This window comes from Buceros rhinoceros, unplaced genomic scaffold (assembly GCF_000710305.1).
Source record: "Buceros rhinoceros silvestris isolate BGI_N320 unplaced genomic scaffold, ASM71030v1 scaffold12635, whole genome shotgun sequence".
Classification (NCBI taxonomy): domain Eukaryota; kingdom Metazoa; phylum Chordata; class Aves; order Bucerotiformes; family Bucerotidae; genus Buceros; species Buceros rhinoceros.
Genome location: NW_010413465.1, coordinates 1,186 through 14,940, shown reverse-complemented (window position 1 = coordinate 14,940; position 13,755 = coordinate 1,186). Strand labels below are relative to the sequence as shown.

The 13,755-nt window shown below is 41.9% G+C and overlaps 1 protein-coding gene across 1 annotated transcript in view; it reads right to left on the bottom strand.

Moving 5' to 3' along the window:
* The window catches only part of LOC104493976 (nuclear receptor corepressor 1-like), a gene marked incomplete at its 5' end in the record, with an annotated part of 27,551 nt that extends 14,847 nt beyond the window's left edge, over positions 1-12,704 (bottom strand). The window contains 13 exons of the mRNA XM_010136748.1: positions 897-1,037; positions 1,572-1,740; positions 2,561-2,658; positions 3,164-3,265; positions 3,359-3,479; positions 3,878-4,038; positions 4,934-5,107; positions 7,286-7,481; positions 7,765-7,894; positions 9,262-9,817; positions 10,994-11,120; positions 11,839-11,978; positions 12,642-12,704. Of these exons, the coding sequence (XP_010135050.1) occupies positions 897-1,037; positions 1,572-1,740; positions 2,561-2,658; positions 3,164-3,265; positions 3,359-3,479; positions 3,878-4,038; positions 4,934-5,107; positions 7,286-7,481; positions 7,765-7,894; positions 9,262-9,817; positions 10,994-11,120; positions 11,839-11,978; positions 12,642-12,704 (2,178 nt within the window). The remainder of the gene's footprint in view (positions 1-896; positions 1,038-1,571; positions 1,741-2,560; positions 2,659-3,163; positions 3,266-3,358; positions 3,480-3,877; positions 4,039-4,933; positions 5,108-7,285; positions 7,482-7,764; positions 7,895-9,261; positions 9,818-10,993; positions 11,121-11,838; positions 11,979-12,641) is intronic.
* Positions 12,705-13,755: the final 1,051 nt, after the last annotated feature.

The window sequence follows — 13,755 nt, the reverse complement described above, 5'->3', positions numbered from 1 at the left end:
AGGAATCTATATCCAACCCCCAAAGAACTCATAACTTTCCACAGCGTGGGTCAGAAAATGTGTCAGAGTGATGAGAAACAGCACAAAAGTACCAGGGCAGCTTCCCATACACCAAAAGAGCCTGAATCTGAGGAAAATGCATCAGCAACTTCAAGGCAACACTGAATTTCTATATAGAGTCTAGAAACCTCTTATGTTGTTCCACCTGATGAAAACGTACACAAACCAGCCCCCAAGGGCTACCCAAAGGTGGGACAAAATGCACTTAAGGAGTAAGACACCATAATTCAGGCATGAAACACCTTCTCGCATTCGTATTTTTGAAAAACCATCAGGATGTTACATAATGGCCTGAGCTGACCTTTGCAGGCTCAGTTTGGTTACAGTTATTAAGTCAAAAAATACAACTAGGGATGCCCTGCAGCAGGATAGGGCAGCTGTGCACATCCTGTGCTTGGCACAGGGGAGGAGGTTTAGCACAGGAATGTGAAAGGTCACGCCAACGCGTTACCAAGTTACCGCGCCACGGCTGAGCCCAGGGTTTAGCTAACGGCGCACCCCTGGAGCCCGTGTGAGCCGGTGCTGTTTGAGCTCTGCCGCAGCCCGCTGGGACCGTGAAGAGCCAGGCACGTGTGTCAGATCTCCTGAGAGAAGCGCTAGCTGAGCTACCTGCACCTATGGCGACACACCGGCAAAAGAACCACTCAACCAGTGACGACTCCAGGCAGATTTCCAGCACGCTTTAACTGTAGAGGTTATTACAGGGATTTGGCTAGCAGTGTCAAGATTTAATCTAATTTTTCATTTAGTCTGCTCCATAAAATAACTCTAAATACTCTTACATCAATACAAAAGGTGTGGATAAAACAGAACACCTTGGAAGCAGCTGGTTTTACCTTCCAGCGGTGCAGACACTGGAGACTCCCGCATTGACATTCCTTGCTTTATATTCCCTTCCATGGTATCATAGCTTCTCTTTAAACCAATTTCATGAGCAGTTCTTGGACTCCTTGTTCCTTCACGAACGTTTTTAATGGCTGGTAAAATTTACAAGAGCGTGGTTAGGAAACATGGACAAAGACACATGAGCATCACATTTAATGAGACCTCAGGCTGTTAATACCGTTACAACACAACTTCAATAAAATAATGTAACATTAAATCTCAACCTTAAAAAGATGTTTTATCATTTGTTAGAAATATTTTTGTTCAAACATCGGTATTTCAATGGAAGTTCGAAGTTAAATAATAAATTTCTTTTGATTTTAATACAGATTATTTCAAACTTGATTGTTCAACCTGTCAAAATAAAAATATTCCATGAAAAATTGGATGAAAATGGCACAGAAATTGAACAGTTTAACTAGACTTTAACTACATAGTACAGGAGACTCTTCAGAACACCGGGCCACTCTAATTCTCATGCCCTCAAAAACACGTGCAGGTCAATACCTCTCCCAGACAGCACCCCAGTGACAGGTTTATACCTGTCCACTTCCGCTACCGATTATCAAAGCAGAACCTGCTGCAGCCTTGACTTTGGTCAGGTAGTAGAATATACAAATACTCACTATCATAAGATAAAATATGACCACTTTTGCCTTCATAAATAACATGGCCTTTGGCTGAAGCTTCCTCTCGGCACTTTTCTGGGCTGCTGTCTTCTGTGGCCAGCCGGGTGATAGTTCCCTTCAGTAACGCATCCGCTGCTATGCCAGACTGGGACAGAGCTGGTGTACCCTGCGTTTCAATCAACCAAATACAACTCAGAACACGGGTATTTGTTTGAGAGACTAGGGAGCACTGAAAAAAACCCAAACCCCACAACATTTTTCAGATCTAGAAACCCTATCTTGATAGTTACTCTATCAAGCAGTATGGCTTAAATTTCTGTCTCTTATTAGACGTTCAACCTAAATATTATTATTTGTAGGCAATTCTCTACCTTGTTAAAAAAAAAAAACAACAGAGAGAATAGGGACTAGACTATTACCAAAGTACTTCAGGGCCTAGAACATTTACCCTGTAACGGTGTTCTGCGGGAAGGTAGTATATACCACATATTTAATGGTGCCATTCGCTTTATTTCTATCCAAAGGAATGAAACCAACTTTTCTCAGAAGAGAATTGTTCTTATTGCCCTCTGTAACTACAGATCCCAAATCGACCAAAACAGTAGCAGTTAAAAAATTACAAGACAAAAGAGCTTAATTTACCTTTTTTGCTTTAAAAGGGCATCTGCATGAGACGGATTGCAATTGATTTTATATTTGAACTTGGGTGTGATGCTGTTTTCATGGAAGGTGCTAACAAGCCTTCATTCCGGTGTAGCAAAGGCTCTTTATTTAAGAAGTTTAAGACTCATAAACATGAACATGAAATCATGGTAATGCTGACCTCAGCAACAGTGGGGTTTGAGCACCTGATTGTATTAAAATTTCTTTTGGAGGCAGTTCCTACTCTGTGATATGAATTTACTTTTTCAGACATGCAAATACATTCCTGGTGGTAGTTTAAATCTGCTGGTTTGCTACAGCAACCTCAGCCAGGGGAAAAATACCTGAGTTATGGAGCCTCTCAAAGAAGGAATGGTCTCAACAGAAACTTTATTGGTTGGAGTTCCTCGTGTTATACTTCCCTCCTGTATTGTTGTGGTACCTGATTTGAAATAATAAGACATCCTGGTAAATAGAAGAACTAAAAAAAAAAAGTAGCTACTCTAATTAAAAACTCCAGTGAGAACTGCTAGTTTGCACTGAAACAGAGGGAAAATTTCAGTTTAACACTGTGCGTCTGAGGCAGTTAAACTATTTCCTCTTTTACCATGGTCTTTTACAGGCAAAATGTCTTTACGGCACGTGAAACCATTAATCCAGGGAATTTAATTTTTGTTCTTTTGATGTATTTGGATATTCCATGTGTATTGCTCTGTGTGTGCTCTAGTGAACAACTTAATTTTGAAGTTGGCATGCCTTGAAACAGATGTTTCTAAAGGAGATGTGCAGACAGGAGCTAGCCACAAACACACAAGCTTCGGAAAACAGGTACAGATTAATCATGTAATACTTTAAAAGAACATTTCAGCAGTTGGAGCTCTAGAAGTTAATTCCCTCAGTTCTCTCAGGCTCTGACAAAGTTTCATAATCTGAATGACTTTCTTTACCTCGAACCACACTTTCATGTTGTGCCCTGACCAGCAGTCCCTCAGGTTGGGAATTCTGGCTTCTGGGGGAGAATTCTTCTTGTTTGATATAGGGCAGGGAAGCTATTCAGAAGAAGAAAAAGGTTGTGGGTTTTTTTCTTTAATTATGAGTCATTAAATAGTCTATATAAAACACTGTGGCTTTTCTTGTCTTACCAGATTTGGCTGACTCCTGCTGCCTTGGCAGCCCAAGAGATATAGAACCCACTGATGGCTTTGCAGTTTCTTGGGTGTAGGAAGCTTGACTATGGGATGTTAAGTAAGTGCCAGGTGTTCCCTGAAACAGCAAATACATTATATGTTAATTCTCGTTTCTGGATTGAAGATTCACCTCTATGTTTAAAGGAGAACATTAATACTGCTACGTTCTTGTCTTAAAACGCTGCAGTATCCCACTGCCGAGTCTCCAAGTGCAGCACACCAGGAGTGCAGCAGCAGTGTGAGCTTGGTGATGCAGTTCAGCTAAACCAGACTTCCTCAGCCATACTCCTAAATGTAAATAACTGCTCAAGGTCTGTTTTCTCAGGCACATGTAATGCCTGGACCTTAAGACGTGGCACCTATAGGTCTTAAGTGTTAATGCTGTGAACACATAACCAAGTTCAAGATGTTGAGGGTTGGTGAAAGGGCAAAAAGAGGATGAAAGCACAGGTTTTCAGATAATAATTCTCTTACTTGTGAGATTGAGCCTCCCATGATGAAGGAAGGTTTTTCTGATGGCACACTTGTTTTGGAGGATGGGATGAGTGGTGGTGGTGGTCTAGTGGGTCTGGTTGTTGGAAGGCGGACTCCTTCAGGTATATTGGTTATTACTTGGTGAGGTGCTGGCTGGAGAACTTGGGGAAAAAAAATTGTACATGAAACATTACAGTCTGTTTTATCTCTACTGGTTGTTAGAGAGACAAGAAATAGCACAGTCCATCTGACAACTTCTGATGGGAATTGCCTCCCAATACCCAAAAGCTATCTAGCTGTATTTCCAACTCTGCAGTTCCCTACGTCCAAGTGATGCTACGCAGAGAAGCTGAACAAAGAGTATTGAACCTTGCCTCAAAGTTCACGAAGAAATGGCAAAAGCTGCACCACAGAACTGCAGGCTCTGAAAATGAAGCTTTTAAAAGTAACAGCCCAGGGTACATTCAAGTTTTTCTTGTTTTCTTGTTTTTAAAGCAAGTTCTTATTTTTCAAACGAAATGCAACCGAGTCAAGTATAATCCAAGCTTCCCTAATTTTGTCTGTTAGCATGACACTGTGCTCCAAAGGGAAAAGAAATAATCCAAGTTTCAGAATTAAGAACTTTCAGTTATTTCACTGTTTTATAAAACATTCAGATTATAATATTAAGCAATTATGATCAGAAACTAATGCCAAGGATAGCAGCGGATTTGCAGATTTCTCTTTTCCTCAACTCATGGATTTGATGGTGCTTGTATTAAGCCAAAAAACTCTTGATGACTTTGTCCCTACACTATTCTAACACTTTTCAGGTCATCCTGTTTGCTTAATAAAATACACGTTATGCAGCTGATGCAGCAATAAAGAACAAAAACACAACCTTGCTGGAACTAGAAAAATACTGAGCACCTACTTACATGCCACATAGAAAACAATCTATTTTCTCCTGATGATTCCCCAAATGTTTAGAGAACAATTTATTCCTACATCAAGTCACAGGAGTCTGGTTCCCAAAGGAAGTCTACGTATCCCTGTGATGCATAACAGAATATTTACCTGGCGGGACACTATAGCGAGCTGCATTCAGATCGGGCTGGGGAGAGGCTTTATTGACCTCTCTCGGAGACAGCCTGTACGGCGACGCTGACCTTGTTGCTGTATTTTGCACTTGTGCTTCCTGTTCTATTGCTCGCTTGACCTCAGCATAAGGCATGTAGGCCACCGGTTTTCCTGTGAGGGTTGAAGTTATCAGAAAGAAAAGAACCCTGTATAAGAAATTGGAGTCAAAAGGTCCAGTTTACAGCACAGTTTTACCAAAGGGCCTACTCCAATGTCAGATGTACTCATCAGGTACACGTTTCAACTGACGAGTAGTATTAAGGGGCAGCTTAATTTAATGCGTTCTCACGTCTTATCCAAAGCTTTGAAAAAGCCTTCTCATACTTTCTGTATGTGAAAACCAGCATTTGGGTCCTTTAGGTCCTTTCAGTGAAAGCTTTGCTACTGGAAAAGACTTAATTTCGAGATGATTCCTTTCCAAATCCTGTGCATCAGCCAGGTTTACACGCAAGGTCAGCCAGTCCCACCAGACAAAAAGCTTCCCTTCCTTGTTTGCTTGCCCAGAGAAGTTACAAATCTGGCTTGTCATAAGCCAGTTTAACAACAGACCCTTTAGTCTGACAAGATGTCCCGCCACAGGGGCGGTGTTCTGATACACGCGATACAAGGCTTTTCAACGGTCTGTGGGCTCTCTGCCGCACACAGCAGCGGGAGGACAAGCTTCGTATGCACAGGATATCTTAGGAAGCAGCTGTTGTAATGATCTAATGACATCCCAGCCCCTTCGAGTTTTCAGATTAAGATGTCCAGGCTTGTAGAACCCAAGTACATTATGAGTTATCCCTCCCTCTGTCTGCCTCAATAACCACCTTGATTTTTTGCTGGCAGAGACCTCACCCCAGAACTTTCCCACACTTCATAAAACCATACTGCCAATGCCAAGACTTATATTCAGGTAGTATTTCAGTTCAATGGTATTTTTAAGCAACCTAGACTTTCCCCCCATAAAGAAGCAACTTCCAAAAACCACAATCTTCTCCTCCTCCTGCCAAATCTACAAGCTCTCTTCTCACTATTTTAACAGAAAAAAAATGGTCGTGTTTCTCTCATTTTATTTTGGGTAAAGGTAATTAAGGTGAAGCATTTTCATAATGTAATTTAAAACTGTTATGCCTATTAAATACGGAATACTCCGGTTTCAAAGAACACGATAGTTTATGTTGCTAATACTGTGGAGGCAACAGAAAAAATGCACAAGAACATAAAATCTAAAAATGCAGCACTATGCAACTGTGATGATATCTCTAACCTTGTAACCTTCAGCACATTAATCTCACTTGGTTTATTTCCCTGTTACCATGCAGAGTTTGTGGACCTACTCCATTCCTAGCAGAGAAAGTTGAGGTAGAAGTTACACACTTAGTACCGAACTCGGCCTCCCATAGGGAACGCTTTTCTTGCACAAAAAAAGAGCAATCTTCTGCTTTGCTGTGTGTAAATCGCAAACTGTTGATAGAATTAAAGTAACTGCAGTTCGAAGAATGAAAATACAGCCAATGTGCACAGAGAAAGCATAACAGAGATGTCTACTGCAAGCTACCACATGCATCCTTTGGCTCTTATGCAGCAATCTGAACATCTACACTGCCCATCTGACTCCTCCCTGTAACCAGCACATGTCCCCGTTCAGCCACCCTGACCGCTTCTGAGAGCAGTTTTTGCCTTGTTCTGCGCTGAAGGTCACACTAAGAGACACATTCAGGAAACACAGATCCAGATAGCAGAGTTCAGGTCAAACCCTGCCTCAAGTATCCTCTATATACTCAAGCGCACCCAACCGTCACATTCCCAAGAGAAAGAACCTTTCACCCAGCCCTGCTGCAGCCAGACAGGCTGGGGTATGACAGCTCTGCCAGCATTTTGTGCTGGACTCCAGGGCTCAGTATCCATGAACACACTCCAGTGCAGTAAAATTGATGGTCCTTTAGCAACTCTCTCCCATCTTCACCTTAAGCTTCTGAAAGGAGCTCCCCCAGAACACACCGTTATCTGGGTCCTCTGCCCCGCACACCTAATCATTCTGCGACTCTCTCTGTAGGAACAACTCAGTTTAGGATTTCACCCAAACGGAGCAAGTTTTGCTGCCTTATCTTAAGGAGCTACAAGGTTGTTCTCCAACCCTGTAACTGCAGCAGGATGCCTGCAGTAGGCAGGTTCCTTCAATCAGGTGCTGTCAGAAAGCAGTAACTTATTATCAGTACACTAAACTTTCATTCTTAAATGGGCAGCAGTGTAACACATGGATACAAAATGCAGAGCTATTTCACTGAGGGATGTGGAAACACCTACCTTCCCACTCAACATTAGGGCTCTTGGAAGTGCCACAAGGGCTTACAGCACTCCGGTACTCCATATCCAGCTGCTCTTGCCTCTGGCGTTGTTCCTCCAGCAGCGCTGACTCGTGCATTGCTTTAATGTGCCGTTGATACAGCGCATAACCACTCACTGGGGTTCCGACGGGAACCGTGCAGGGACTGCAAGAAACCTACAGGGAGGAGAAGGCATGAACATCAGGTACATGAATACAGGTACTTACTAAAGTATCTATCTTCCCCCATGCCTCCACTGCAGCAGCTGTAGTCTGAGTGTTTCAAATGGTCCTCACCCGGTTTGAAGCTATTACTTTTGTATAAGTACCCTCAAAAATAACATAACAAAGCAAATGATGTATGTATTTATTTGTTTCACGATTTTTTGCTGCTTCAGTGTTGCGACTAGTTTTAGGGACAACAGATACTCCTTCAAATATCACTTAAAAAACCCTATACCATTGGAGGAATGACAGCGGCTCGGTGGTGAAGCTGTTGCAGGTCCATCTGCCCTTGCTTTATCGTGGATGATACCAGTATTGACCCAGTGGGATTTAACAGTGAGGGCTTTGACTCCCTGCTGAAGATACTGGAAGAAGAGATAGAAGGAAAGGAAAAATATGACCAAAAAGACCAAGATTAAACAGCTTAAAAAATTTACAGGCAAAAGTAAGCCTCTCAACTTCAAAAAACCCCAACAATTTAACACACTGGGCAAATAGCTGAAAGATCAGAATCATGTTGAGTTTTGTCCCACACAACAGCTGGTAGAAGCGGCAACAGTTGCTGCTGTATTTTTGTAACACACGGAAATACTGAAAGAGGTGTTCAGAATCTCCAACACCAGAAATTTAGTATGCAGCTTCTAAATGCACAGCACTGCAAGAACACAACCTTCCTTATAAAGAATGCTTGGGAAAAAAAAAATAGGTAGGAAGCACTAGATGTATTTAGTCCACAGGAAATAAATCAACAGCAGAATACAACAGACTATGTTCTAGTACATTTGTGAAGTGGAAAGACGATGTCTGAAGAGCAAGAGGCTGCAGAAACACCCTCAGCTGCACTCTTCCTAAGACCACATGCAGGACAACGATACCGGATACTTCTGACATTTAACATCTATCCTTGGTACTGGGTGTATATTAAGGCCACTGAGAGGGAGGGAGCGTTGGCTCTGATGCTGCGCTATGGCTACAGAGGAATCATGCCAACACAATGCTATAAAGACTTCAAACATCGTCAGTGGTATCGGCCATGCCCCAAAAGAGAGATGGTTCCAAAGCAGTGTTGTCCATTTAAAGCCCTGTATAAGCATGTGGGTTATCCACAGCCAAATCCCAGGGCCGAGGAAGTCTGCAGGGAGACACTGCACACTGTGGGGAAAGAGGTCATCTTCAGGACACTTGTCTGCTCATTTATGGACACTGACTGGTAAGAGTGAGAAATACTTCCACCACTCTATTATTTAAACAGCCTTCAAGAGATTCAGTTCTACTGATTGATAGTACACGGTAATTTGGTACAGGACTCTAGAGGTTATACAAGCAAATAAACATGAAATATTAAAAAGTAACTAAAATATCAATATTTTATGCCCCTAGTTTTTTATTGTTCTAAAAAACAAGTTTAATCTCCTACTAGAATATATATTCAGGCTGTTTTCCCTGCCAAATTCAATGAGTTTTGGATGCATTTTACTACACCGACTTTGTAGGAGCAGGAATCAATTAAAACAACTCCATCAGCAAATTTTTCATTGTTTCAGTAAGCTGCTGTCCTTTGTTTGACACAACTCCCATTCTCCAAAGAGATGCCAAGTGGCTTGATTTCCCTCACTCTTGTGAGACAAATGCAGCTGCTGATGACAGAGTTTGGATTACTGTTAACTAAACCCACTTTTTAAAATGAGTTCTTAAAGATGGCAATATGTGAATGCGAAACATTTAAACTCACCCTTGTCTGTCGGGTTCTCCATCAATGTCCTCATCAGCACTACAGGTGGCACTCGAGTCATTATCTGAATGGGATTCTTGTCTTGCTGTACTAACTTGTTGTGACAGACTATAGTCCATTTCCTCTGGTTCTGACTTTTCCTTGGGCTTCTCCATCTCTCTCTCTTTGGTATCACTCTCTATTTTCACTTGAATATTCTCCGGTAGCCTCATTTCAGTCTCTACAGGTTCTACTTTGGTATGCACTGGAAGAGTAATCACAGGCTTAGCTTCGACTGCATGGCTTCTACTGTCAACCTCCATAGGCTCTTCTGCCTCAGGGTTTATTTCTTCCTTAACCTGTGGCTCAGGGTTCTGAGTTTCAGCTGTCGATACACTTTGGGCTGTTAAGGAGGGAGATGTGCTGGCTGCAGGTTTAACGGCAGATTCTTGTTCTGCTGTTGCCTCAGTGGATACTTTCGAAGCAGCGCTGTCAGATGGAGTTTCTTCACTTGGTTTAGCAGGTTCTGCTGGAGTTGGAGATGGAGCACTTTCTGTATCAGAACTATTTTCAGCACCTGGGAAAGAAGTTTGACATAAAGGTTCAACGTTAGTGAAATCTAACCATGCTTCAATGAGAAAACAAACATGTCTGCTGTCCCAAAACACACGACAACTGCCCTGAAGAACTGACTCACAAAGGTCAAGTAACCAAAAATCAGCAGATACAGGTTAAGGAGGGAGCCTGGAATTACAGAAATGAGACTACCTGGCCAGATCCGCGCTTACAGAGAGCCCAGTAACTCTCGTGCTTGCGTGAGAGACTCGGTACTTCCATTTGTGATGGTGTTTCACTACAAGATTAGAGTTCACACTCACAGTACCTAAGGGACAGCTTTTCTGATCTAAATTAACATGTTTTAGAGGCATCATTAAGCAGCAAACCACTGATTTTACATGAAAATTCATCACATTTTATAGCCACGCTGACTTGCGATTCTTGCTGTAAGTTAACATTCTAGTTCACTTCCTCTGTGAATCACCAGTGCTTCCTTGAAAACGTCTTCTTTACGAAAGGTGTAAATAGCACCGACAACCAGATACCAGTTATAGAAGGGTACTGATCTTTGCAGTAAAGAATCTTCCTTCTCTTTTCGGCCTAGTTCGTGAACTCTATTATAAATAGCTTTTAGACAAATAAAAAAAATGGACAATTTGCTGAATGACACGCTGCAGCTTAAAAAAATACCAACCACTAAAAACCAAAATCCCCAACACTTGGCCATATTTTCTAACTCACCGTTTATGAATTCTATTGCTTACAGCTCCACAAAAGGCTGGCCAAGCCTGACTGATGTTGAGTGCCTACAATTATTAGCAGCTACAAACAACAAATTTAAAAAAAAAAAGAAAAAATCAAATCAACTGAAACTGCCTGTCTGAAGCTTTACTGAGATATCAAGGAGCAAAGGTTACAGATCTTTGATTCAACTGTCTGAATACGCACAAATCTTTTGATCAGGTGCTGTCAGTTTACCCTCTAGTGAAGCACAGACAAAGCATCTCAAAATATTCAGCAGTAACATCTTAAGGTTGCTTCATACTAAAAATGCTTCTTCCCTGCCAGTGAGTTCCAACCGCTAAACCCAACTGAAACATAGAATTTGAGTGCCACACTGAAGCAGAACAGCTTTCTGAGTATATAATTGCGTTCCTTTCTGGGCACACACAAGTGTCCTTCCCAGAAAAGTTACCTTCGCTGTCTTCTGGATTTTCTTCTTCATTAGATGCTTCAATATCTTCATCCTCCTGCGCTGACACAGTTGAAGCTACACTCTCACACTGTGATACATCTCGCTCCTCGCGGGGCCTTCGTGAAGACTGACAAAGACACGGCATTTACATTGTACTGAAAATGTGCAAGTATTATTTCCTTTTACATGCATTCTCATTTATCAATCTGAGATTGAAATGAAAGACACATCCCTGCTTAGCACAGATTCATGCAGAAGGGCACATTCTTTCAACTTCAGGCCATTGTTTGCTGCTCCTGATCAAAAATAAGTTTGGGAACAAACTGTCTCAAGATACATCTGGGGGACAACAGAACTACTGCAGCAAACACAGACTGATTAGAGTCTGATTAGAGCAAACACAGCAGTTTGGAGGATTCCACACTCGGAATTCTAGTTTAGATACTCCAAACTTTCAGTTCCTGGTCTTCTACCAATTCTCTTGCTCCATTCTGTATGGTTAGTGCTTACTGACTTTCAAGGTAACTGTTCTACAGAGACGACCTGAACTTCTGTAGTTGTCGGTGTATGATGAGGAACATGGTTTTCAGAGCACTACAGAATTCTTCTGGCTTGAGTGTTCTACCTGATAGAAAAATTTCTATGGCATTTTAAAGCAAGAAGTGATTAGTATGCAAGGTCAGTGAGCATCAACCACCTTTTCTAGGAGATTTATGTCACAACACAAAAGCAAGTAGAAAAGGAAACAAGCAATGATTGCAAAATAGTTTTGGTGAAGCATGAGGAATGACTTCAGAAAGATGTGAAGTTTTTCCCTGCAACTATTCAATGCCTACTGCACTTACCTTCTGTTTGTGCTGTTGGAGGAGGCTGTCCAGATTGTGTCTCCTTTTATAGTTGAAGTAGAAGTTCTTACACTGAGCTTCACTTTTCGTCCCCACCATTTTGGCAATTGCTGCCCAGTTTCGTCCATGTTCCACCAGGCCTGTTCAAACATGTGAGAACCAGTATTTACTACAGGCGGTAATTCAGCTATCCAAACCCAAATACACGGAACAACAACGCCTATGGGACGGGAAGACGCTGTTCTTAAGAGAACTCTCCCTATGACAACATATTTCGCAACTGCTTATGGGGCAAAAAAAAGCTGTGTCAGCCTGGACGCCTGCTTATGAAGCCTTCAAACTTAACTCTTGGCTGTTGCTAATATGTAAAGCCTCTGCTAATATACTGATTTTATGCATAAAATTTACAGGAAACTCTATCTGCCAAATGAATAGACAAGTTATAAACAACATTAGGTTTTCTATGAAAAGAATGTCTTATACAAAAGGAGCTTTTCTAACTTAGAAACACATGACTTTGAAAATTTTCATATGACCTAAGCACCTTCACACCTGTTTCACAGACTTCCGTGAACCAAGTACAACGTCAAACAGTTTTAAGTGGCTCATATGAAAAGGATCAACATGACTCTTAAAAAAACCTATTTTTGTCTGTTTGCTCTTTTTTAGTAGGAAAAAAACCAGCAAATTTCAAATTACACATTTAGTGCAGTGTTGCAAAAAATCACAGCGTTTGCATTCAGTAAATTATTGTAATTTTGTAAATACGAGTATTCAGAAGTCAAAAGCTTTACAAGATGTACCTTTCTTAGCAACTTCCATTTCTTCTTCTGTCCAGCGGGATGTTTCCACAGGCTCTGAGGAAGCTGACAGAAACAAAGACGCTGGTCATGATTCACTGCTACGGCACCAATCATACATCCCATGGTCAACTGATCTATTTACATTAAGGTCTGTTCAAGTCATTTGGGAAAGCTGCTCTTAGCAATGGTACGTAGCCAATCTCCATTAAACCCAGTGAGAGATACAGCAGGAACCACCACAATCTCACCACAGAGAACTGTTCCAACCATGATTATCCATCAAGGAGGTCTTGTAAGTAACTTAGATGTACCGATCACTAAAATTTTATTTAAATTATCAATAATTGCCATCAACTACTAAAAGCAACAGTCGAAAATACTGTAAGCTGGTTCCATCTTAACTCACTGACTGTTGTGGAGAGGACTGAAATGGTTATTTATTGGTTATTGAGTACCAAGAAATCTACTATTCTTATATTCACCAAGTCTCCCATTGGACAGAGAAAAGAAAACAAAAAACCCCCAGTGAGTAAGAGACAAGCCGGCAGCTGAGTATGATTCAATGCAGAACACTGCTCCATCACTTCGCTGGAGGTGATACCATTCAGTTATAATTTCTGAATGACATTAAGGGTCATGAATGACATTAGGGTCTGAATGACATTAAGAGTTCAGCACGAGTCAGGCCTTCTCCCTTCAAGGAAAAGGCAAAGAGATCACTAGCCCAGTTAAAGTGCTTCTACACCCATGCCCGCAGCATGGGCAACACACAGGACGAGCTGGAAGCCCTTGTGCAAAAGGGAAACTACGATACAGCTGCCATCACAGAGACACGGTGGGATGATACACACAACTGGAGGGCTGTGCTGGATGGCTACAGGCTCTTCAGGAGAGATAGGCCAGGCAGGAGAGGAGGGGGAGTGGCGCTGTATGTCAGGGAGGGGTTTGATTGCCTGCAGACGAGCAGCGGTGATGGAAGGGTAGATGCTTGTGGATCAAAATCGGGGGAAGGCCAACAGGGCTGACATCACAGTGGGAGTCTGCTATAGACCACCCACCCAGGAAGAAGACGTAGATGAAATATCCTACAAACAATTAGGGGAAGTCTCATGAT